The sequence below is a fragment of the Rhinolophus sinicus genome, chromosome 16, assembly GCF_057876585.1.
Source record: "Rhinolophus sinicus isolate RSI-liver-muscle chromosome 16, RSI-T2T, whole genome shotgun sequence".
NCBI lineage: Eukaryota > Metazoa > Chordata > Mammalia > Chiroptera > Rhinolophidae > Rhinolophus > Rhinolophus sinicus.
In genome coordinates, this window is record NC_142516.1 from 75045702 (window position 1) to 75066342 (window position 20641).

A 20641-nucleotide genomic window follows, 5' to 3' on the forward strand; every position below is an offset into this window, starting at 1 on the left:
CATACCTTCCCCAGGAACCGCCCAGGCTCATCTCCTAGAAATAAACCTAACATGTTTAAACCCTCATAAAAAGAGATAAGACCCAAATGGTTTTAACTGGCTCTTCACACATGTGCAAACTGCCAAAACCTGCCCGTTAGTTGAACTCTCACCTAATTCTACTGCCATTAGAATGGAATGAACATTAAGGCTTGGCCCCCCTGTGGGTTTTTCTGTATAATTCTGGGTAAGAGCATGTGCAGAAAGAAACTAGTTATATAACCAACATATGTCAATCAAATAACCTCAGTCTATACATCATATCTCCTGCCATAAGGAAATGCACATGTAGATGCACATGTAGTCAAAGCACAGCAACGGTATGAGATTTGGAAGAATACTTTTTCCATTGACACGTACTGCAATACATAAAAACATGATTAGGAACTTCTCAAAAACCTTTGGAGGAATTGCTTGAGCTACAACCAAACTATTAGCCAAAAGGAAAAAATCTATAAAGTCCCTTGCATGACTTATACTACACAACAAAATTGCTCTTCACCATATAGCTAAACAGGGTAGGGGTTGCTCTAGTGTTAATAATTCCTGTTCTTTTAGATAAAACACCTCTGGTGAAACAGACTTGGAAGTAGATAAAATATGGGCGCAAGCCAAGAGACTAAATACAGCGCCTACTGACACCTCCTAGTTTTTTAATATCTTCAGCTGACTGCCCTCAGGTATTGTCTCCTGGTTCAGGTCTAGTCTTGAAATTGGACTTATTTTGCTTGTTGTTACATGAGTATTTCCTGCTGTAAAACTTTGTTTTGCATAGGTCAATGTTATAAAGACACCACTCTGAAGACGGTCGCTCAACGTTTTCAGGTGATCATTAAGGCTGCTGAGACTTCATAGGCAAAACCTCAAGAACCTACAGAACATGTTTGTCCTTAAAAAAACAAAATGGTAAAGCCTTCCTGTGTTCTGGAGCAACTGCTAAAGTGTGTCCTAAGACTCCTGAGGAAAAATTAAACCACGTTCCCTTCTATGTGGGACAGAATACACTGGGAAGGAGTCTTCCTGACGATAAGAGACCAACAATGCTTTTAATAAGTGATCAATTGTTGCTTTCTGATGATTGATCAGTGAGGCTTTCAAGGAAAGACCTCAATCAAAGGGGAGAAATAGAAAAAGTAACAGAAACAAAGCCACTTTAAAATGGACTTGGAGCTGCCATCCCAAAGGAAGTATCTTGCATGTCTTATTCCTCACATCTTTGGAATTTAAAACTGGGCAAAAGAACCTTTGCACTGTGCCTAAAGCAGCATTTCAGAATAACAATAAAGCAGACAGTATTACTACAGTGGCACTTTTTAAATAATCTTTTGAATTAGCAGCATTATGGGCTGAAAATTTAAAATTTCTTCAGAATAAGCATCACTATTTTAGCTTTTCGACTCATAAATTCCTTCCTTGTATTCATGTAATTGTTCCCCTTCCCTTGCTCATCAATACACCTTGCCTTGCCTACTAATCAACACCCTTCTGTTTCTGCCTAAATCAGAGCTTCGCAAGTAGATATTCTTTTGGATCTCAAATAAATGCTTTTTGACTCCCACTTTGGTCTTTTACTTTTAGGAGTTGATAAATAGACTTTGTAAAAAATTCAAAGAATTATTCCAATCATTAATCAACAAAAACTCTAAGGTCCCGCATGTGTGTTTTTATTGGGAGACACACAAGGGGAGGTGAAAGCAGAAATGTTGGATTCAATTGGGTAATTTTCTCACCACTCCTCTCTTCCCTTTAGTTTATATAACATATAGAAAGGTGTGTCAAAGCAGCAAGCTTTAGAATTTCTGAGCCAGGGGACAGGACGGAATCTCATTCCATTTTTAAGTCATAAACTAACTTAGGTCATTTTCACTGATGAAAATTGCTCAGTCTCCTAGGGGCTTCCACAAACTCTCAAATGGAATTCACAAGGACTTCCCAAAACCTCCAGTCAGTGTACACGGGTTAGTTCTTCCCTATCCTCATGCCTGATAGTTACAGGGCTCCTTGTGCTTTGCTTGTGTTTTGTCCTAAGGAGCAATGGTGCCCCGTCCCAGTCTCCTATTTCACACGAACCCACGGTGTTGGGACACAAACCCCAGATGCACTATGTTAGAATGCACTGTAAGGCACGGCCCTGGCACAACGCAGGTGTCCATTCGGCCTTCATTGGAAGACACTGTTACCAACCAGGGGTCTCTCTAGCTTCCTCCCCAGGCACCTCCTTCTGGGCAGTATCTCCAACTGCTCTCAATAGGATCCAAAGACAACCCACCGTCAAAACTCAAAGACTCCTCAACACCTCTCCCCAGAATCAATCAATACCCTATAAATAAAGAGGCTCTCCAAGGCATCAAGGCCATAATAAAAAGACACTAAGGCTCAGGGCCTCATTATCTCCGGTGCAGATCCATAAGGCAGGGAGGAGACATGTTTAGGGCTCAGATAACAATCTCTTGTGGAGGATGTGGTCTTGGGGGGTATCCTCTGGACATGTGCCAGCAAAGAGGGAAAGAGAGAAAGACCTGAGTCCCATACCACTAGGACAGTGCCTCAGTAAGTTGGTTAAGTTGGTCCTACCTTGTGGATACCTGAGATGAAATGAAATCCTATTCCAAACGGACTTTTTAAATATGTATTTAAAGAGGTATAATATTCTAAATATTTTAGAAAAGACAACATTTTTCCAAAAAATATAAAGTACTGGCTTTATAATGCAAACTATTACAAAATCACATTATACAATCTCATGATCAGAATAAGTAAAAGGATGGTTTGGTAAAACCATCCAGATATCAGAGACATTAATATTGCACACAGGAGCCAATCTGAATGAACATAAATTGGCTTTATCACAGATGATTTGACCATCAAAACAAAATAAAACTAACAACATTGTTTCAAGAATATATCGTACAGCGCGAAGCAAGAATTTGAGTCTATACAAACATAAATATAAAATTCTGGAAAAAGGAGAATTGTTTCATACCATGATGAGGACATACTGGGAGGAATTCTGGGAAAAGTAGCATGGTTTTGCAACTATGACAAAAATTGATTTTGGCGATGATCAGAAATAAATTCTAAAATTTGTGAAAGCTTGATGAATACGAAGACATAGGTATCGTCTGAATGTATCTTAACACACTTATGACTTTTTTGTGAAGAAATATGCAAGATATCACATTAATCAAATAATCCAATATCATTTCACCATTTTTGGGACCATGTAAAAGAATCTGTGTCCTGGTATGATGGACCAAGAAAAATATCAATACTTCTTTTGTTTTCCTACAACAGGTACACAATCTAAACGTAATCATAAGAAAACATCAAACAAATCATGTTATTTTCATGATTAACAATAGAGAAGAGCTACAGTTAATAGCTACTGATCATTCAGGATATTGTCAGGGGATTTCTCCATGTAACTCTTGTGATACATAGTAACTTGTCACTTTACACAGTTATAGTTTGTGATAGCTGAGGGATATCTAAGACAGGAAAGTAACAAGTAGATCCAAACCTTTAACAGCTCAGCAGAGAACAAGATTTTTCTTCCTTGCAAAAGTCATACTTCCAGAGAAGGAAACAGTTCCACATAGTAATTCTTTGTTCTTCTTTACTTTTTTTTTTTTTTTTTTAAGATTTTGTTTTTTATTGGGGAAGGGGTACAGGACTTTATTGGGGAACAGTGTGTGCTTCTAGGACTTTTTTCCAAGACAAGTTGTTGTCCTTTCAATCTTATTTGTAGAGGGTGCCGTTCAGCTTCAAGTTGTTGTCCTTTCAGTCTTAGTTGTGGAGGGCACAGCCCACCATCCCTTGTGGGAGTCGAACTGGCAACCTTGTGGTTGACAGGATGCACTCCAACCAACTGAGCCATCCGGGAGCTCAGCAGCAGCTCAGCTCAAGGTGCCGTGTTCAATCTTCGTTGCAGGGGGATCTGCCCACCATCCCTTCCACACAGTAATTCTTGAACCCTGACTCCTTCCATGTGCTACTCTCACATCATCAATAAAGGGAAAGGAATAGCAAAGAATATACAGGATGAAAGTGTGTTCATGCAAACAACAGATTTTCTGCATTAGTTATATTCGTAGCACTTCTTCCCTGCATGCAGTCTCTGATATATTATGATGGCTGACTTCCAAAGAAAAATTTTACCAAAATTCATACACAGAGTTTTTTGCCTGCATAAATTATGTCATACCCTTTGAGACATGACATGAACATGAAACTCTTCATTCATAGGGTTTCTCTCTTGTAAGTTGCGACCTGCACAACACAAGCAGTGGGGGAAAGCGAGGGAGGCGGCAAGGACTAAATTCTATTATAGAAATAAAGAGACCAGAGACACTGAATGCAGTGAAACCACAGAGGACCAAGGGACTCACAACCTCAAGAGACTGGAGCCCCGAATCGGGTCGTTGTGGGTATTTATTGCTTTTTTACAATAGGCATCACGATTCTGGGCAGGGTCTGTAAAACTCTTACACCACTAATACAATTAGCATATTCCCAATATCCAATCATATTGTCCCAAAGCAACCTGTGCATGCTGTCCCCATGTGAACAAGGTGCGGTGTATACAATCCCTGGGGGAGCAGGTCTCTCATGGCAATCATCCCATGAGCCAAGCGGGGAGCGAGATGGTTTCACTTAATTAATCATTCCTTAGCACAATAGGGTGCTGGTCACTTGAAGCAGGAGTCAGCAGCTCCCAGGAAACATTGGAGGAGGGGCATCCCTCCTAGTTTCAAAGGCTAACTCATGGGGGACCCTGGGGTCCCGTCTGGCTTAAGTCGTCCTTCCCTTGAGGAAACTTACTCATCTTTGACTGCAGACCCAGCATACTGGGACCAAGAGAGGAGACCTATAAAACTCAACCCCTAAGAGGGACAACCCGCAACCCTCTTTCCCTAAGGAAAGGATGGTAGGGACAAACGGTTAGGCTGCTGTGTGACAACATGAGTACGCTGATATTTTCCAAGTTTTGTCCTCCGCATGAAAGTTGTTCCACATTCATTACATTGAAAGGGTTTCTCCCCTGTGTGATTTCCCCCAAGATTTCTAAGGCATGCCTTCTGGCTGATTTCCCCACATTCATTACATTGATGATGTTTTAACCCTACGTGAGTCCTCTGATGTTTTCCAAGATGTGACATCAGACTGAAAGTTTTACCATATTCATTACATTGAAAGGGTTTCTCCCCAGTGTGAGTTCTCGGATGTGCTCTGAGGCTTGACATGGAATCAAAGCTTTCCCCCATTCATTACATTGATAGGGTTTCTCCGGAGTGAGTTCTATTATGTTGTCAAGACTTATCTTCTAGCTGAAAGTTTTACCACATACATTACATTGATAGTGTTTCTCCCCTGTGTGACTTCTCTGATGTCCTCTGAGGGCTGTCATAGACGTCAAAGCTTTCACTCATTCATTATATTGATAGGGTTTCTCCCCTGTATGAGTCCTCTGATGGATTCGCAGAGCTGAAGTCTGGCTGAAAGTTTTAACACATTCATTACATTAATAGGGTTTCTCCCGTGTGAGTTCTCTGATGTATTCCAAGAACTGACGTCTTGTTGAAAGTTTTACCACATTCATTACATAGATAGGGTTTCTCCCGTGTGAATTCTCTGATGTACTGTAAAGCCTGTTTTCTGCCTGAAAGTTGTCCCACAGTCAGTACATTCATAGGATTTTTCAACTGTGTGAGTTCTCTGATATGGTCTGAGGTATGCCATGCAGGTGAAACTTTCCCCACACTCATTACATTTATACGGTTTCTCCCATGTGAGTTCGCTGATGTTATCCAAGGTTTGACATCTGGGTATAACTTTTACCACATTCATTACATTGATAGGGTTTTTCCTGTGTGAGTTCTCTGATGTTCTCTGAGGAGTGACAAGCAGGTGACAGCTTTTCCACACTCATTACATTTATATGGTTTCTCCCCTCTATGAGTTCGCTGATGTCTTCCAAGGATTGACTTCTTCCAGAAAGTTTTACCACATTCATCACACTGATAGGGTTTCTCACCTGTGCGTGCTCTGATGCTCTCTGAATCGGGATAAGGAGAAGAAAGCTCTCCCACATTCGTTATATTGATAGGGTTTCTCCCCTGTGTGAGTGCTCTGATGTCTTCCAAGATGTGACTTCTGGCTGAAAGTTTTACTACATTCATTATATTGATAGGGTTTCTCCGGAGTGAGTTCTATGATGTACTGCAAGACTTATCTTGTGCTTGAAAGTTTTACCACATTCATTACATTGATAGGGTTTCTCCTGTGTGAGTTCTATGATTTATTCAAAGAGCTGACTTCTGGCTGAAAGTTTTTCCACATTCATTACTTTGATATGGTTTCTCCCGAGTGAGTTCTATGATGTAGTTGAAGACTTATGTTCTGCTTGAAAGTTTTACCACATACACTACATTGATAGGGTTTCTCCCGAGTGAGTTCTATGATGTACTGCAAGACTTATCTTGTGCTTGAACGTTTTTCCACATTCATTACATTGATAGGGTTTCTCCCCTGTGTGAGTACTCTGATGTTTTCTGAGACATGATAAGGAGACGAAAGTTTTCTCACATTCATTACATTCATGGGGTTTCTCTCCTGTTTGAGTTCTCTGATGGTGTGTAGCCTGTTCTTTGTATGCAAAAGTTTTTCCACATTTAACAAATTCATAAGGCTTCTCCCTAGTATGAGTTCTCCAGTGTACATTCAGATTAGATTTACTGAAGAAAGACTTCCCACATTCAGTACATTGATAGGGTTTCAATCCTTTATGAATTCTCTGATGTTCTCTAAGGCGAGATGAGGAGGCGAAAGCTCTCCCACATTCATTACATTTATAGGGTTTCTCAACCGTGTGAGTTCCCTGATGTCTGTGAAGAGATGACTTCTGGATGAAAATTTTACCACATTCATTACTTTGATAGAGTTTCTCCTGAGTGAGTTCTATGACGTACTGCAAGACTTATCTTGTGCTTGAAAGTTTTACTACATTCATTACATTGATAGGGTTTCTCCCCTGTGTGAGTTCTCTGATGTTTTGTGAGACGTGATAAGGAGATGAAAGCTTTCTCACACTCATTGCATTCATAGGGTTTCTCTCCTGAGTGAGTTTTCTGATGTTGTGCAACCTGTTCTTTGTATGCAAAAGCTTTTCCACATTCAGCACATTCATAGGGCTTCTCCCCAGTGTGAGTTCTCCAATGTACATTCAGATTAGATTTACAGAAGAAAGACTTCCCACATTTAATACATTGATAGGGTTTCTCTCATGTGAATTCTCTGATGTACATCAAGGCCTGTTGTGTGCTTCAAAGTTTTCCCACAATCATTACATTGATGGGGGTATTCCCCTGTGTGAGTTCTGTGATGTATTCCAAGAGTTGACTTCCTGTTGAAAGTTTTACCACATCCATTACATTGATAGTGTTTCTCCCATGTCTGACTTCTCTGATGTACTCTGAGGATTGTCATATACATCAAAGCTTTCCCCCATTCATTATATTGATAGGGTTTCTCCCCAGTGTGAGTTCTCTGATGTATTCCAAGAGCTGACTTCTTGTTGAAAGTTTTACCACATTCATTACATAGATAGGGTTTCTTCCCTATGTGTATTCTGATGTACTGCAAGGCCTGTTTTGTGCCTGAAAGTTGTCCCACATTTAGTACATTCATAGGGTTTTTCACCTGTGTGAGTTCTCTGATGTTGTCTGAGGTTTCTCGCCCAGGAGAAAGCTTTTCCACACTCATTACATTTATACGGTTTCTCCCCTGTATGAATTCGCTGATGTCTTCCAAGATTTGACTTGCTCCTGAAAGTTTTACCACATTCATTACATTCATAGGGTTTCTCCCATGTGAGTTCCCTGATGCTCTCTGAGTCGTGATAAGGAGACGAAAGCTTTCCCACATTCATTACATTGATAGGGTTTCTCCCGTGTGAGTGCTCTCATGTCTTCCAAGTTGTGACTTCCAGGTGAAAGTTTTTCTACATTCATTACATTGATAGCGTTTCTCCCCTGTGTGAGATCTCTGATGTATTCCAAGAGCTGACTTCTTCTTGAAAGGTTTACCACATTCATTACATTGATAGGGTTTCTCCCGTGTCAGTTCTATGATGTAGTACAAGACTTATCTTGTGTTTGAAAGTTTTATCACATTCATTACATTGACGGGTTACTCCCCTGTGTGTGTTCTATGATGTACTCGAATGGCTGACTTCTGGCTGAAAGTTTTACCACATTCATTATATTGATAGAGTTTCTCCCCTGTGTGAGTTCTCTGATGTACTCTAAGAGTTGACTTACGGCTGAAAGGTTTACCACATTCATTACATTGATGGGGTTTCTCCCCTGTGTGAATTCTCTGATGTTCTCTGAGACGTGATAAGGAGACGAAAGCTTTCTCACATTCATTACATTGATAGGGTTTCTCACCTGTGTGAGTGCTCTGATGTCTTCCAAGATGTGACTTCTGGATGAAAGTTTTACCACATTCATTGCATTGATAGGGTTTCTCTCCTGTGTGAGTTCTCTGATGTATTCGAAGAGCTGACATCTGGCTGAGAGTTTTACCACATTCATTACATTGATAGGGTTTCTCCCCTGAGTGAGTTCTATGATGTAGTGCAAGACTTTTCGTATGCTTGAAAGTTTCACCACATTCATTACATTGATAGGGTTTCTCCCGTGTGAATTCTGTGATGTATTCGAAGAGCTGACCTGTTGCTGAAACTTTTACCACATTCATTACATTGGTAGGGTTTCTCCCCTATGTGTGTTCTCTGATGTATTCCAAGAGCTGACTTCTTGTTGAAAGGTTTACCACATTCATTACATTGATAAGGTTTCTCCCCTGTGTGAATTCTCTGATGTTCTCTGAGACGTGATAAGGAAACGAAAGCTTTCTCACATTCATTGCATTCATAGGGTTTCTCTCCTGTGTGAGTTCTCTGATGTTGTGTAACATATTCTTTGCATGCAAAAGCTTTTCCACATTCAACACATTCATGGGGCTTCTCCCCAGTATGAGTTCCCCAGTGTACAGTCAGATTAGATTTACTGAAGAAAGACTTCCCACATTCAGTACATTGATAAGGTTTCAACCCTTTGTGAATTCTCTGATGTTCTCTGAGGCGAGATGAGGAGGCGAAAGCTTTCCAACATTCATTACATTGATAGGGTTTCTCCCCTGTGTGAGTGCTCTGATGTTTTCCAAGATGTGACTTCTGGCTGAAAGTTTTACCACATTCATTACATTGATAGGGTTTCTCCCCCGTGTGAGTTCTCTGATGTATTCCAAGAGCTGACTTGCAGTTGAAAGCTTTACCACATTCATTACATTGATAGGGTTTCTCCCCTGTGTGAGTTCTCTGATGTATTCCAAGACATGACTTCCTGTTGTAAGTTTTACCACATTCATTGCATTCATAAGGTTTCTCTCCTGTGTGAGTTCTCTGATGTTGTGTAACATGTTCTTTGCGTGCAAAAGTTTTTCCACATTCAACACATTCATAGGGCTTCTCCCCAGTGTGAGTTCTCCAATGTACATTCAGATTAGATTTCCTGAAGAAAGACTTTCCACATTCAGAACATTGATAGGGTTTCAACCCTTTGTGAATTACCTGATGTTCCCTGAGGCGTGATAAGGAAGTGAAAGCTCTCCCACATTCATTACATTTATAGGGTTTCTCCCCCATGTGAGTTCTCTGATGTCTTCTCAGGTTTGACACGCAGGTGAAAGCCCTTCCACATTCATTACACATATAGGGTTTGTCCCCTGTGTGAGTTCTCTGATGCTCTCTGAGACGTGACATGGTAATGAAAGCTTTTCCACACTCATTACATTCACACGGTTTTTCCCCTGTGTATATACTCTGATGTTTTCCAAGACTTGACTTACCGGTGTAAGTTTTACCACATTCATTACATTGATAGGGTTTCTCCCTTGTGTGAATTCTCTGATGTACTACAAGGCCTGTCTTGTGCTTCAAAGTTTTCCGACATTCATTACATTGATAGGGTTTTTTCCTTGCGTGAGTTCTCTGATGTTCTCTGAGGAGTGACAAGCAGGTGACAGCTTTTCCAGACTCATTACATTTAAACGGTTTCTCCCCTGTGTGAGTTGGCTGATGTACAACTAGGGTACATTTCCGGGAGAAAGCTGTCCCACATTCATTACATGCATAAATGTTTTCACCTGTGTGACTTCTTCGATGTAAAGTAAGAATTGACCTCTTAGAAAAGGATTTTTGACATTCATTACACTCAAACTGTTTTTCACTCACTTGAGGTCTCTGCTGTATATCAATCGGTGACTGAGAAGTGAAAGTGTCCTTATGAGTATTATTATCACAAGGTAGCTCTACCGTGTGAATCCTGTTTTGTACCTTAGTGGCTGAATTGTAGTTGAAGTGGTTCCCACAATCAAGTGGTTGCACTCCAGTGTGAGTTCTCTGATATTCGCTGAACTGTGGTTTTGGACCAAAAGTTTTCTCTCTTGTACCAGTTCTCTGAAGTTGAGCAACCCTCCTGAATCTGTTCCCAATTTTATTATATTTATCTTCATAAAATTCACAGGGACTCTTCTCTGTTTGAATACTGGGAGAAACAAGGGCTGATTCTTTACATAGCTGTCTTCCAAATTTATAAGATCTCTCTTTTGCATAAGCACTATTCCGTGTAATGAAGACAGGTTTATCATGCAAAGCACTACCACGTTCATTACATCCAAAAGACTGCCCCAAAGAAAATTCCGGCACATAACTGAAACTTTGCACATTTTTATAGTAATCAGAAGATTTCTCTCCAGTATCTCTTCTCTCATTTCGAGTATAAAAATGAGATGCATTACAGTCATCAATCTTCTTTTCCAACTCATTATGAGAAGCCAACGGGTAGAGATACAAGTATGTATGCCCTACACTGTCACATGAAGAGATCATTTTTCTTGAAGGAACAATGTCTGTGTGCAGATTACATGACTTTCCTGAAATTTTCTCTTGCTCTGAAGTCAATGGTCTGTTGGTGGTGAATGAAACTTGACATAAATACTTGTCTTGAATTTCTTGGCTCTTCTCAAAAAGTTGGCAGTCTCCTAAAAATGAAAAAGTTAAAAAAATTCTTTATGAAATGTAACATTGTTAATGTAGAAAGTCATATAGCTATATGCCCCACTATATATTTAACAAAATCCAGGTTCTTAAACTACCAAATGCAGATTAAAAAGATAGGATACTCATCAGTCCACATGTTCCATCTGGACGTTTCCCTTTCTCATTCTGCATATCAAAACCAAAATAAGTTTATAATGTAACAAATTTCCTCATATTTAAAGAAATAATCCTAAAACCCAAGTTCTGATTCTCCTGGGTGTCATTCTTAGGAACACAAATGCCCAAGAAGAAGTGTAAAAGTGACGGGAGGAAAGGGTATCTTTCCACCTCAATGGGAGTCATTGCTCTATTCTGGCTTTCATACTTTAGATTTCACTACTGTTGTTCAAAAAGCAAACGTTTTCTGACCAACAATCCTAAGTATCACGTTGTTAATATGCTCACCCATGTTGAAAACACCAGTTTTAACACTTTCCCAAATTTAACTCTGCTTTCCATACGCTTTTCAACATACCTGGTATCTACTAGTTGTGAGAACTTTAGGATCACATGTTTCAAATTCAACAAAATACTATGGAAGTGGAAAATAAGGATGTCTGCGTTGTGAGAGAAAATTTTCATCTTCAGTTGGTCATATTTGAAATAAAGACACCATAACACTGAGGTACAGCCACCCTAAACGAGGTCATCAGGATGAGATATAAAGGTCTGAATTACGGGGATGGATGACACAAGTATGGAGGGAGTTACTGGACAGAAAGAGCAGACAGAGAGGACAGAGCTCACAGACAAATTCGGAGAAGAAAGAGACTAGGAAACAAAATTTATTCACTCAAATATCCATTGTATGCCTATTCCTATTCCTTGTTGTGATGGAGGTACTAAGGATACAAGATAATACCAGGTCAATGAAATGTGAATAAGCATTCAGTGAAGCACAGACAAAAGTAGGATCAAATCCAAGGAGAGAGTGAGCTCGGGAATCATGATTAGTGCCATCACAGGAAGCAAACAATGTATGGGAGGGAGTATAGGCCTGTGAAGTTTTCAAATGGGACATAAAAGTAGAGATTCTGAAATATTATTCGAGAAGTAACAAGAGCTGATGAGTGCCTAGGAAAAAAATAAAACAAGGGCATAGATGGACTGACTGCTGGAGAAGAAGAGAGCCGCTATAAATAGGGCGCCGTGGAAGGACAGAGTTAGAAAGTGATCACAGGATCTGAATTCTTCATAGAAACAACACATTTGTGAGGAATGTATAGAGCAAGTGTCTCCCACTCATTACTCTGTTCCTTCCCAGCTTTTAGAACATGGATACCAAAACAAATGCACATAAATCCCTTCCGTATGAATGCACAGCAAATTGAGTTTTATGGTAGGGTATAAAGCTGGAAGAAAATGCCTTTTCATATAAATGTCTTTTGCAGCTTTCTACACTGTCATCCGGTTCATGAATCAGTTGTCATTAGAGCATGCATTTGTTTCTGGACCCTCTACTCTGTTTCAAAGCTCTGTAATTATCCCCATGCCAGTACCATTCTGTACCAAGTACAACAGATTTACAATATATCTTTAGTACCTGTTAGAAAAGATCCTACACCATCCCATTCTTCAGTATATTTATACAACATGGGTAAGAATTCAGAATTTTAGAGTAGTATCCCAATCTACGAACATGGTATATCCTCCATTTACTTCTATTTCATGTTGCTTAAAGATTTTCAAACATTTCCATATTTTGTGCAGATGTATTTCTAAGCATATTTCCATTGTAACTTCTTATATAATGTGTTCTCACTATTACCAGCATAGGATAACTACTATATGGATTCCATTTATTCTTTTCATTCCAAGAACCATATTTTGGCTTTTATTTAATTTATACTATTATAGCTTTCCAATTAATCCATTTACATATTTTTTTAAAATTAACTACTTCTGTTTTGCTTAAGTTTTCTCAAAATTCCTTGTACTTCAAACTTTCCATTACGTGATGCTATACCCATACCCCAAAATTGTGCGCAGTAAAGGGTAATCTCAGCAGGTTTGGTGTTGTACATTCCAAAGAAATGACTGCTCTCTGACAAAGTCGTGGGTGATGACGTATAAGCCCGTGGAACATCCTACCTGATAATAGTGTCTTTACATACCGGGGGCTTGGGCCAAAATGAATAGTTCAGGTTAACACTGGGATTTATGGTTGGGGCCTAGGTCCTCCCCAGACGGGCTACATGCTGAGTAAATGAGGTCAATCATACAGGTGGTCCAGCCCCACATGACCGACCCACAATAAGAACCTTGGACACAAAAGCTCGGGTAAATTTCTCTGCGTGACAATACTTCATGTGTGCTGTCATACATTGCTGCTGGCAGAATTAAGCACTTTCCATACAACTCAATAAGTTTGCATTAAGACTCTCTTGGATTCTGCCCTGTGTGACGTTTCCCTTTGCTGATTTTATCTGAAACCTTTTGTTATAATAAACTCTAATATAACAGCTTTACTGAGTTACCAGAGACCTCCACACACAGGTTCACAAATACATTTTATGCTTTTATAATTTTGATAAACCCGTGATCAAACAGATTTTCCAAAAGTTATATGTATTTTTAATTTAAATATGGGGTATTTTATTCTCATACTGTCTGGAACTTCTAGTTCTATGAAATTATGCTGCTTTACGAACTTAATGTTTTCTTTTAACCCAAAATAAAATTATGCTTTCTTACTCCACTGACTCTTCAGAGAAAGCTCATACTATATTTTCAGAGCACAGAGCTTAAAAAACACATATCATTGTATATTAGCACGTCATAAAATATGCTATTAATATGTAGAGCAGGGGTCAACCACCATTTATGTACAGGGCACGATGGTGAACGTTTTAGTCATTGTAGGCCATATAATATCAGTCACAACTATTGAGCCATTTTGTTGTACCACAAAGCCAGCCATAACCAATACACAAACAATGTATTCAAAAAACTTGTTATTTATAACAACACATAGCTAGCTGAATTTAGCTTAAGTAACATAACTTACCAACTCTTGACCTAGAATCACAGTTGTCGTCCACTGTATCTTGTTTGAAATCCGAGTGGTGTATAAGCAAGGTCGGACAATTAAGTGCGTGAACTCCTCTTAAAAAAGTGCTACATACCTCATTGCTGAATATCACTAGTGACCTTCAAAGTACTCCCCTTGGGAAGCTATGCACCGACGCGAGAGCCTAGTCTACCCATCAAAGTAATTTTGGAAGTCTTTTTCTGTAATGGCCATCAAAGCTGTCATAGTACCCTTGATGTCTTGAATGTCATCAAAACGTATTACTTTCAATATTTCCTTCATCTTCAGGTAAAGAAAGAAGTCAGCACGGTACAGATAAGGTGAACAGGAAGGGTGTTCCGACATCCTTATTTGTTTATTGGCTAAACACTCCCTCAGAGACAGTGCGGTGTCAGCTTGTGCACTGCCGCGATGCAAGGTCCTACAGGACCAATTTTGCACACACCTTTCTCATGCCAAGAATTTCAGTTAAGATTTTCTTAACTGTTTCTCTAACGATGTTTGCTTGGTCTGATATACGACTCCCAGTCAGCCAATGATTTTGACGCACAATTCAATGATTTTTTGCAATGTTTTCATCAGTTCTGTTTGTGACTGGCCAACCTGACTTCTCTTCATCAGTGAGGCGTTCTCTCCTCTCAGAAAAATGTTGAATCCATTTGTACGCTGCTGTTTTCTTCCTAGTATTATCCCCATAAATCTGGACCAATATGTCTCTCATTTCACTTCCCCTCTTGCAAACTTTAACAAGAATTTTAATGTTTGTTCATTGCTATAATTCTAGCTCACACATTCTTGCGACAGCACACAAAAACACACAACAATGTATGACACTCAGCAAGACACCACCACACGGTGACAAAAACACGGTTGCGAGGCACTGATATACCAACAATATAAAACCTTGGTGAGCTATTTGTACAGTGCTGCCAATGTAAGCACATGGTGGCAAGTTCGTGAACTTAACTGTCAGACCTTGTGTCTCTTCTCTCTCTTTTGCCATGCTTTAACATTCCATTTTAGTTAGCATTATAATCTTCCTCTATATTTAACTTTCTATTGGTTAAATAAAAACTCATTATTTGATTTGTCAGGTGTAAATGATACACTGTTGCCTAGTTCAAAAGATGAAAACAGGTAACGTTGTATCCTTTAAGTTTACACCCTCCATATCCATATTTTATTGGATCTACTCGTATCTAAACTTCCAAAGGTGCCCAATGTTGAACTGATCCCACTTTGGATTTAGTTTTCCAGGGATACCTTCTACCAGTATTCTCAAACTCACCTGGATAACACCCATTTAGAAATATGTCCTCCACTAACAATGGGTCTTCCTGTTCCAACTGGAAGATCACTTCTGGTTTTATAGAACAATACCCTGTAAATGGGAAATAATTTAGGAGATGGTTTCACTTCATGGGCTTTGATGATTCTAAACGTTTAGGAAGATGTGGCTTTAAGAATGGCACAGAAACAATATTCACTTGACCACCTCTAAGGGGAGGTGTAAAACAGAAATATTTTCAGCTGGTCAATGAACATCTCCTTAAACCCCTAAATCATAAGCCTAAATAACATTAAATTCTAATAAAGGTTCATGTTTAGTAGCTACAGTGAGAGAGAGAGAAAAAGAGCTACGGAGATCTACAGAAGGGCCCTTTCAATTTTTCATTGGATACTAACTTGTGGTCACATGTGAGGAAACTACGTAGGGGTGCAGAGTTACCACAGAAAAGTAGAATGAAAAATTACCAAGGCACACACAGAAGTGGGAAGTTTCTGTTTCCAGAGGAGAGAGGCAAAGACTCCTCAGTAAGATTCGTCATCAGAAACCATAAAGGGCAGAAGGTAGTGGGGTGATGATATACTCTTAAATACTCAAAGAAAAGGACTATCGGCAAAGAATCCAGGAAAATGATCTTTTAAAGATAAAGGTCAAGTGAAAATATTTCCAGAAGAACAAAAATTAACAGATGTTTGTGGCTAGTAGACGCGCGTGACAAGATACAGTAAAGAAAGTTGTCTTGACTGATTTAAAAAGTCATTGTGTACAACAATGAGTACATGTGTGCAATGTTGGGTTTCTAACACACACACGTGTGTTTTTATCTTTCCAAGAAAACCATAAAAGCGGTAGCAGGGAGTCAAGCTATACTAGAATAAGGAAATAATACCAAATGGTAACTCAAATGCACAATAAGAAATGAAGAGAAACAAAAATTAACAACATAAAACATATATAACAAAACATAATCCCTAACAATACCACAAAAGGGGGCGTAGGAAGAATAAACTTACATAGGAGGAACCTGTCTCTACATCTCTAAAATTAAGTTAAGATAACTTGTAGATCTGGTAAGTGCAGCTGTGTAAGGTAAACAGTAAAGGAATAACTAATTAAATGAACTCTCAATAAAGGTTGCGAATAAAATCATTATATAAACCAAAATGTTACATGAAAAAATATTCACATACTACAAAACAATAGAGAAATAGACGAGAAAAATACATGACACATGTAGGAAAAAAAATGCAAAATGGCGTACAAATATCCAACCATATAAAAAATAACATTAAATGTGAGCAAACTAAACAATCCAGACAAAAAGGAGAGACTGTCAGATTGATGAGGAAAAAAACAAGAAAAAAAAAACAAGCTCCAACTGTATTCAACTATACGTGGTCTAAGGACATACGCATTAAATTCAAAGATACAAAGATGTTGAAAGTGAGAGGGTGGCAAGAGATATTGCATGCAAACAGCAACCATAGGAAAGCTATAGTAATATGAAACAAAATACACTGTAAAAAATGTTATTAGAGATAAAAAAGATGTTAGTATTGATAAGGACAAAAGGGTAAATCCATCATGAAGATATTGTAACAATTATAAACACATGCACATGCAACAATTGAGCCCCAAAATACATAAAGTTAAAACTGGCAAGTGAAAAGAAAATAAACTATTAAACAGTAATAGTTGGAGACTTCACTGTCACACTCAATATGGAGAGAAAAGCTAGACACAAAATAGAGGACTTGAACAGAACTATCAGCCAACTAAACCTAACAGACATATATATACAACACACTCCACATAACAGGAGCACAATTCACATTTTCCTAAAATGCACATAAAACAGTCTCCATGATGTGCTACTTATTAGGCACAAAACAAACTTCAATAAATTTAAAACTACACAAATAATACAAAATATCTTTTCAGGCCCAATGGAATGAAATCACAAATCAGTAATTGAAAGAAATTCGGACAATACGCGAATACGTAAAAATTAAACACCAGTCTCCTAAATAAATAATACATCGAAGAGGAAATTACAAAGGAAGTTGAAAATCCTTTTTGATGACAGAAAGAGAAGGCACAATACACCAAACGTTGTAGTATGAAGAAAAATCAGTTTTTAGAGGGAAATTTATGACTGCCAACACCTTTAGAGTTGACTCTTCAACAATGCAGGTGTTGGGGTGCCGACCTGTGAGCAGGTGAAAATCCACATATAAATTCTGACTCCCGAAAAACTCAGTCATAACTCGTATACATGGGAAGTTGGCTCCAGGATGATCCCATCCCATGGGGACTAACATCTACAGCTGCTCAAGTCCCTTATATAAAATAACATAAAACAATGCATCCCGTCTGCCCTCCGCATCCATGGGCTGCTAACCACAGACTGAAAATACTGTTTTCAATCTACAGTTGGTTGAATCTGTAAATGCAAAACCCAGGGATGTGCAGGGCCAACTGTATATTTATTGAAAAAACATATGTGGAGAAGTGGACCCATGCAGTTCAAACTCATGTTGTTCAAGGTTCAAGTGTATTAAGAAAGAAGATCTCAAATCAACAACCTAACCCTCACATCTTCATGCAAAGGAAAACAAGGGCAAACTAAACCTAAAACAGGCAGAGGAAACAAACAATAAAGACTGGATTAGAAATTTATGAAAGAAAGGATACAAAATCAAAGTACCCACAGTTGATTCTTTGAAAATATCAACAAAACTGACAAATCTTTACCTAGATTAACCAGAGAATAAAGGGAGAATGCAAATTATTAAAATCAGTAATGAAGGAGATGACATTGCTATTGACTATAAAGAAATAAAAAATGAGTATAAAGGAATATTATGAACTATTGTACAGCGATATATTAGATAACTTAATAAAAGGGACAAATTCCTGGAAAGACACAGACTATAGAAACTAAGTCAAGAAGAAATAGAAACTCTGAATAGAGTTATCACAAGAGATTGACTCAGTAACCAAAACACTACCCACAAAGAAAAGCTTATGCCCATAGGATTTACAGCTGAATTCTACCAAACATTTAAAGAACCAATAATACTAATTCTTCACAAACTCTTGCAAATGACAGAAAAGGGAACACTTCCTATCTCATTGAATGAGGCCACCATTACCCTGATGCCAAAACCAGGTAAAGACATCACAAAAAACGACATCCCAATATCTCTTACGAATACAGAAGCAAAAATCCCCATCAAAATACTAGCAAACTGAATATAGAAACATATTCAATGTACTATACACCGTGACCAAGTAAGACTGATCCCAAGTATGCAAGGCTGGTGTAACATCCAAAAATCCAGCAATGTAACTCACCATATCAATAGATTACAAACCACACGATCATCGTCATAGATAGAAAAAGCATTATGACAAAACTCAACACTCTTTCATGATAAAAATATTGAACAAACTAAGAACAGAATGGAACTTCTTCAATCTCAAAACGGGTATCTAAGAAAACCCCACAGCTAGCATCACAGTTCAAGATCAGAACCTGGAGCTTCCCCACTAATATTAGAAGACAGGATGTTCATTCTGAACACCTCTATTCACTATTGTACTGGAGGTTCTAGCTGGGTCAACTATGCTACGAAAAGAAAAGTTATCCAGATAAAAGGACGGAGGGAGAGAACGAGGGAGGGAGGGAAGGAAGGAAAGAAGGAAGGAAGGAAAGAAGAAAAGAAGGAAGGAAAGAAGAAAAGAAGGAAAGAAAGAAGGAAGGAAAGGAGGGAAGATTGATTCACAAATGAAAATATCTTACGTAGCAAGAATTCGAAGAAGGGCCGTTAGAAGTCAATCATCAATAATGGAGTCAGACTCCATTACAATTCACATCTGATGTTTGATGACTGAGAGGTGCCATGTTCCCCTTAATTGGATTTGAACTCATTAGCTAATATGGCACTCTATGAGGACTGCAACATGAGGTTGTAAAGAAAGTAAAAGGTTTTTGTTCAAGAGCCCAGTACTGTGTATTATGAGACGTGACATTAAGCGCTTTGGTCATCATCAATGACATCAAGACTTCAAAGGAGTATCTTAATGACGCCTTGTATCTTGGCTTTAGTAGGGCCAGACTCATGTGTAACCGTGATTTATATGTTTGGGTATCGGGGAGGCAAGATGTCCAGAGTCTTTCCCCCAAAGGGGACTAAACTGGAGAGGAAATTGTCATTGTCATTGGATGAACCACACAGTCAGTTCATTGGCAATAGCTGAAATGTCTGTAAAACGGTGCAGAAGGGACCAATATTGGTTAGCGCATCCTCAAATAGCAAGATGAGTGCTTGAAGTTTGGCCAGTTGTACTATCTTGGGTCCAGTCTTGATCACAGAAATCCCAGGTAAAGGAGGAAAAGCAGCAGTTCTCCACGGAGATCTGTCATGAGTCACAGTGGCACTGCCATCCGAAAAATGAGGGAACTCCTTCTGCTGTTCGTTCAGTTGATCCCAAGGGGTTCTCTAGGGGTTCAAGAGGTCTGCAATAAGGATGACCTCCTCCAGCACTGCACCATCTACCCACGGACTGAGCACAGGGCAGGCCAAGGCCCCCTCCTGCTGCATGTGGGATGTGCCAGAGAGCTCGTGTGTATCTGTCTTGTAAACACCACTTGCACTTCAGCCAGGAGGTCTCACTGGCCATTCCGAGGTTGACGGACACTGCTTCTAGGACACAAGGCACACTGTTCAGCTGGGTACTGAAAGTCACAGACTCAGGACATGTGAGTATCTATTTCCAGGAAAGGCAAGTGTGCAGTCCACAATGCTGATCCAATGGCATGTCACATGATAACGGGGGCACTTTCCTGCATCGGAGGCTCATGGGCATTTTATGTGAAGCATGGGTGGTCCAGAAAGTCCAAGAGGCATGAGAAGGGATTGCTAAAGCCTCTACAGCAAGAGTCTCTCAGGGATAGACGTGCCTCTTACATAACAATTTAGGCAGATTATACAGCGTTTGGTTGTAGGAAACACCATTCAAAGTGGATGATTTGTGACTAATATTATAAAATTTGTTAAAAGGAATATGTTGTCACCAAAAACCAAAGGAAGAAAAAAAAAACTACAGGTATTGG

General features: G+C 39.1%; 1 protein-coding gene and 1 pseudogene across 1 annotated transcript in view; both read right to left on the reverse strand.

Moving 5' to 3' along the window:
• Positions 1-4394: 4394 nt before the first annotated feature.
• LOC148755040 (uncharacterized) lies at positions 4395-7225 on the reverse strand (annotated as a pseudogene).
• The window catches only part of LOC148755039 (uncharacterized), a 30924-nt gene continuing 14677 nt past the window's right edge, over positions 4395-20641 (reverse strand). Inside the window, 6 exon segments of the mRNA XM_088793145.1 lie at positions 4395-7657; positions 7659-7916; positions 7970-8148; positions 8224-8740; positions 8742-11145; positions 15523-15615. Coding sequence (XP_088649271.1) covers positions 7297-7657; positions 7659-7916; positions 7970-8148; positions 8224-8740; positions 8742-11145; positions 15523-15615 — 3812 coding nt within the window. The 3' untranslated portion in view covers positions 4395-7296.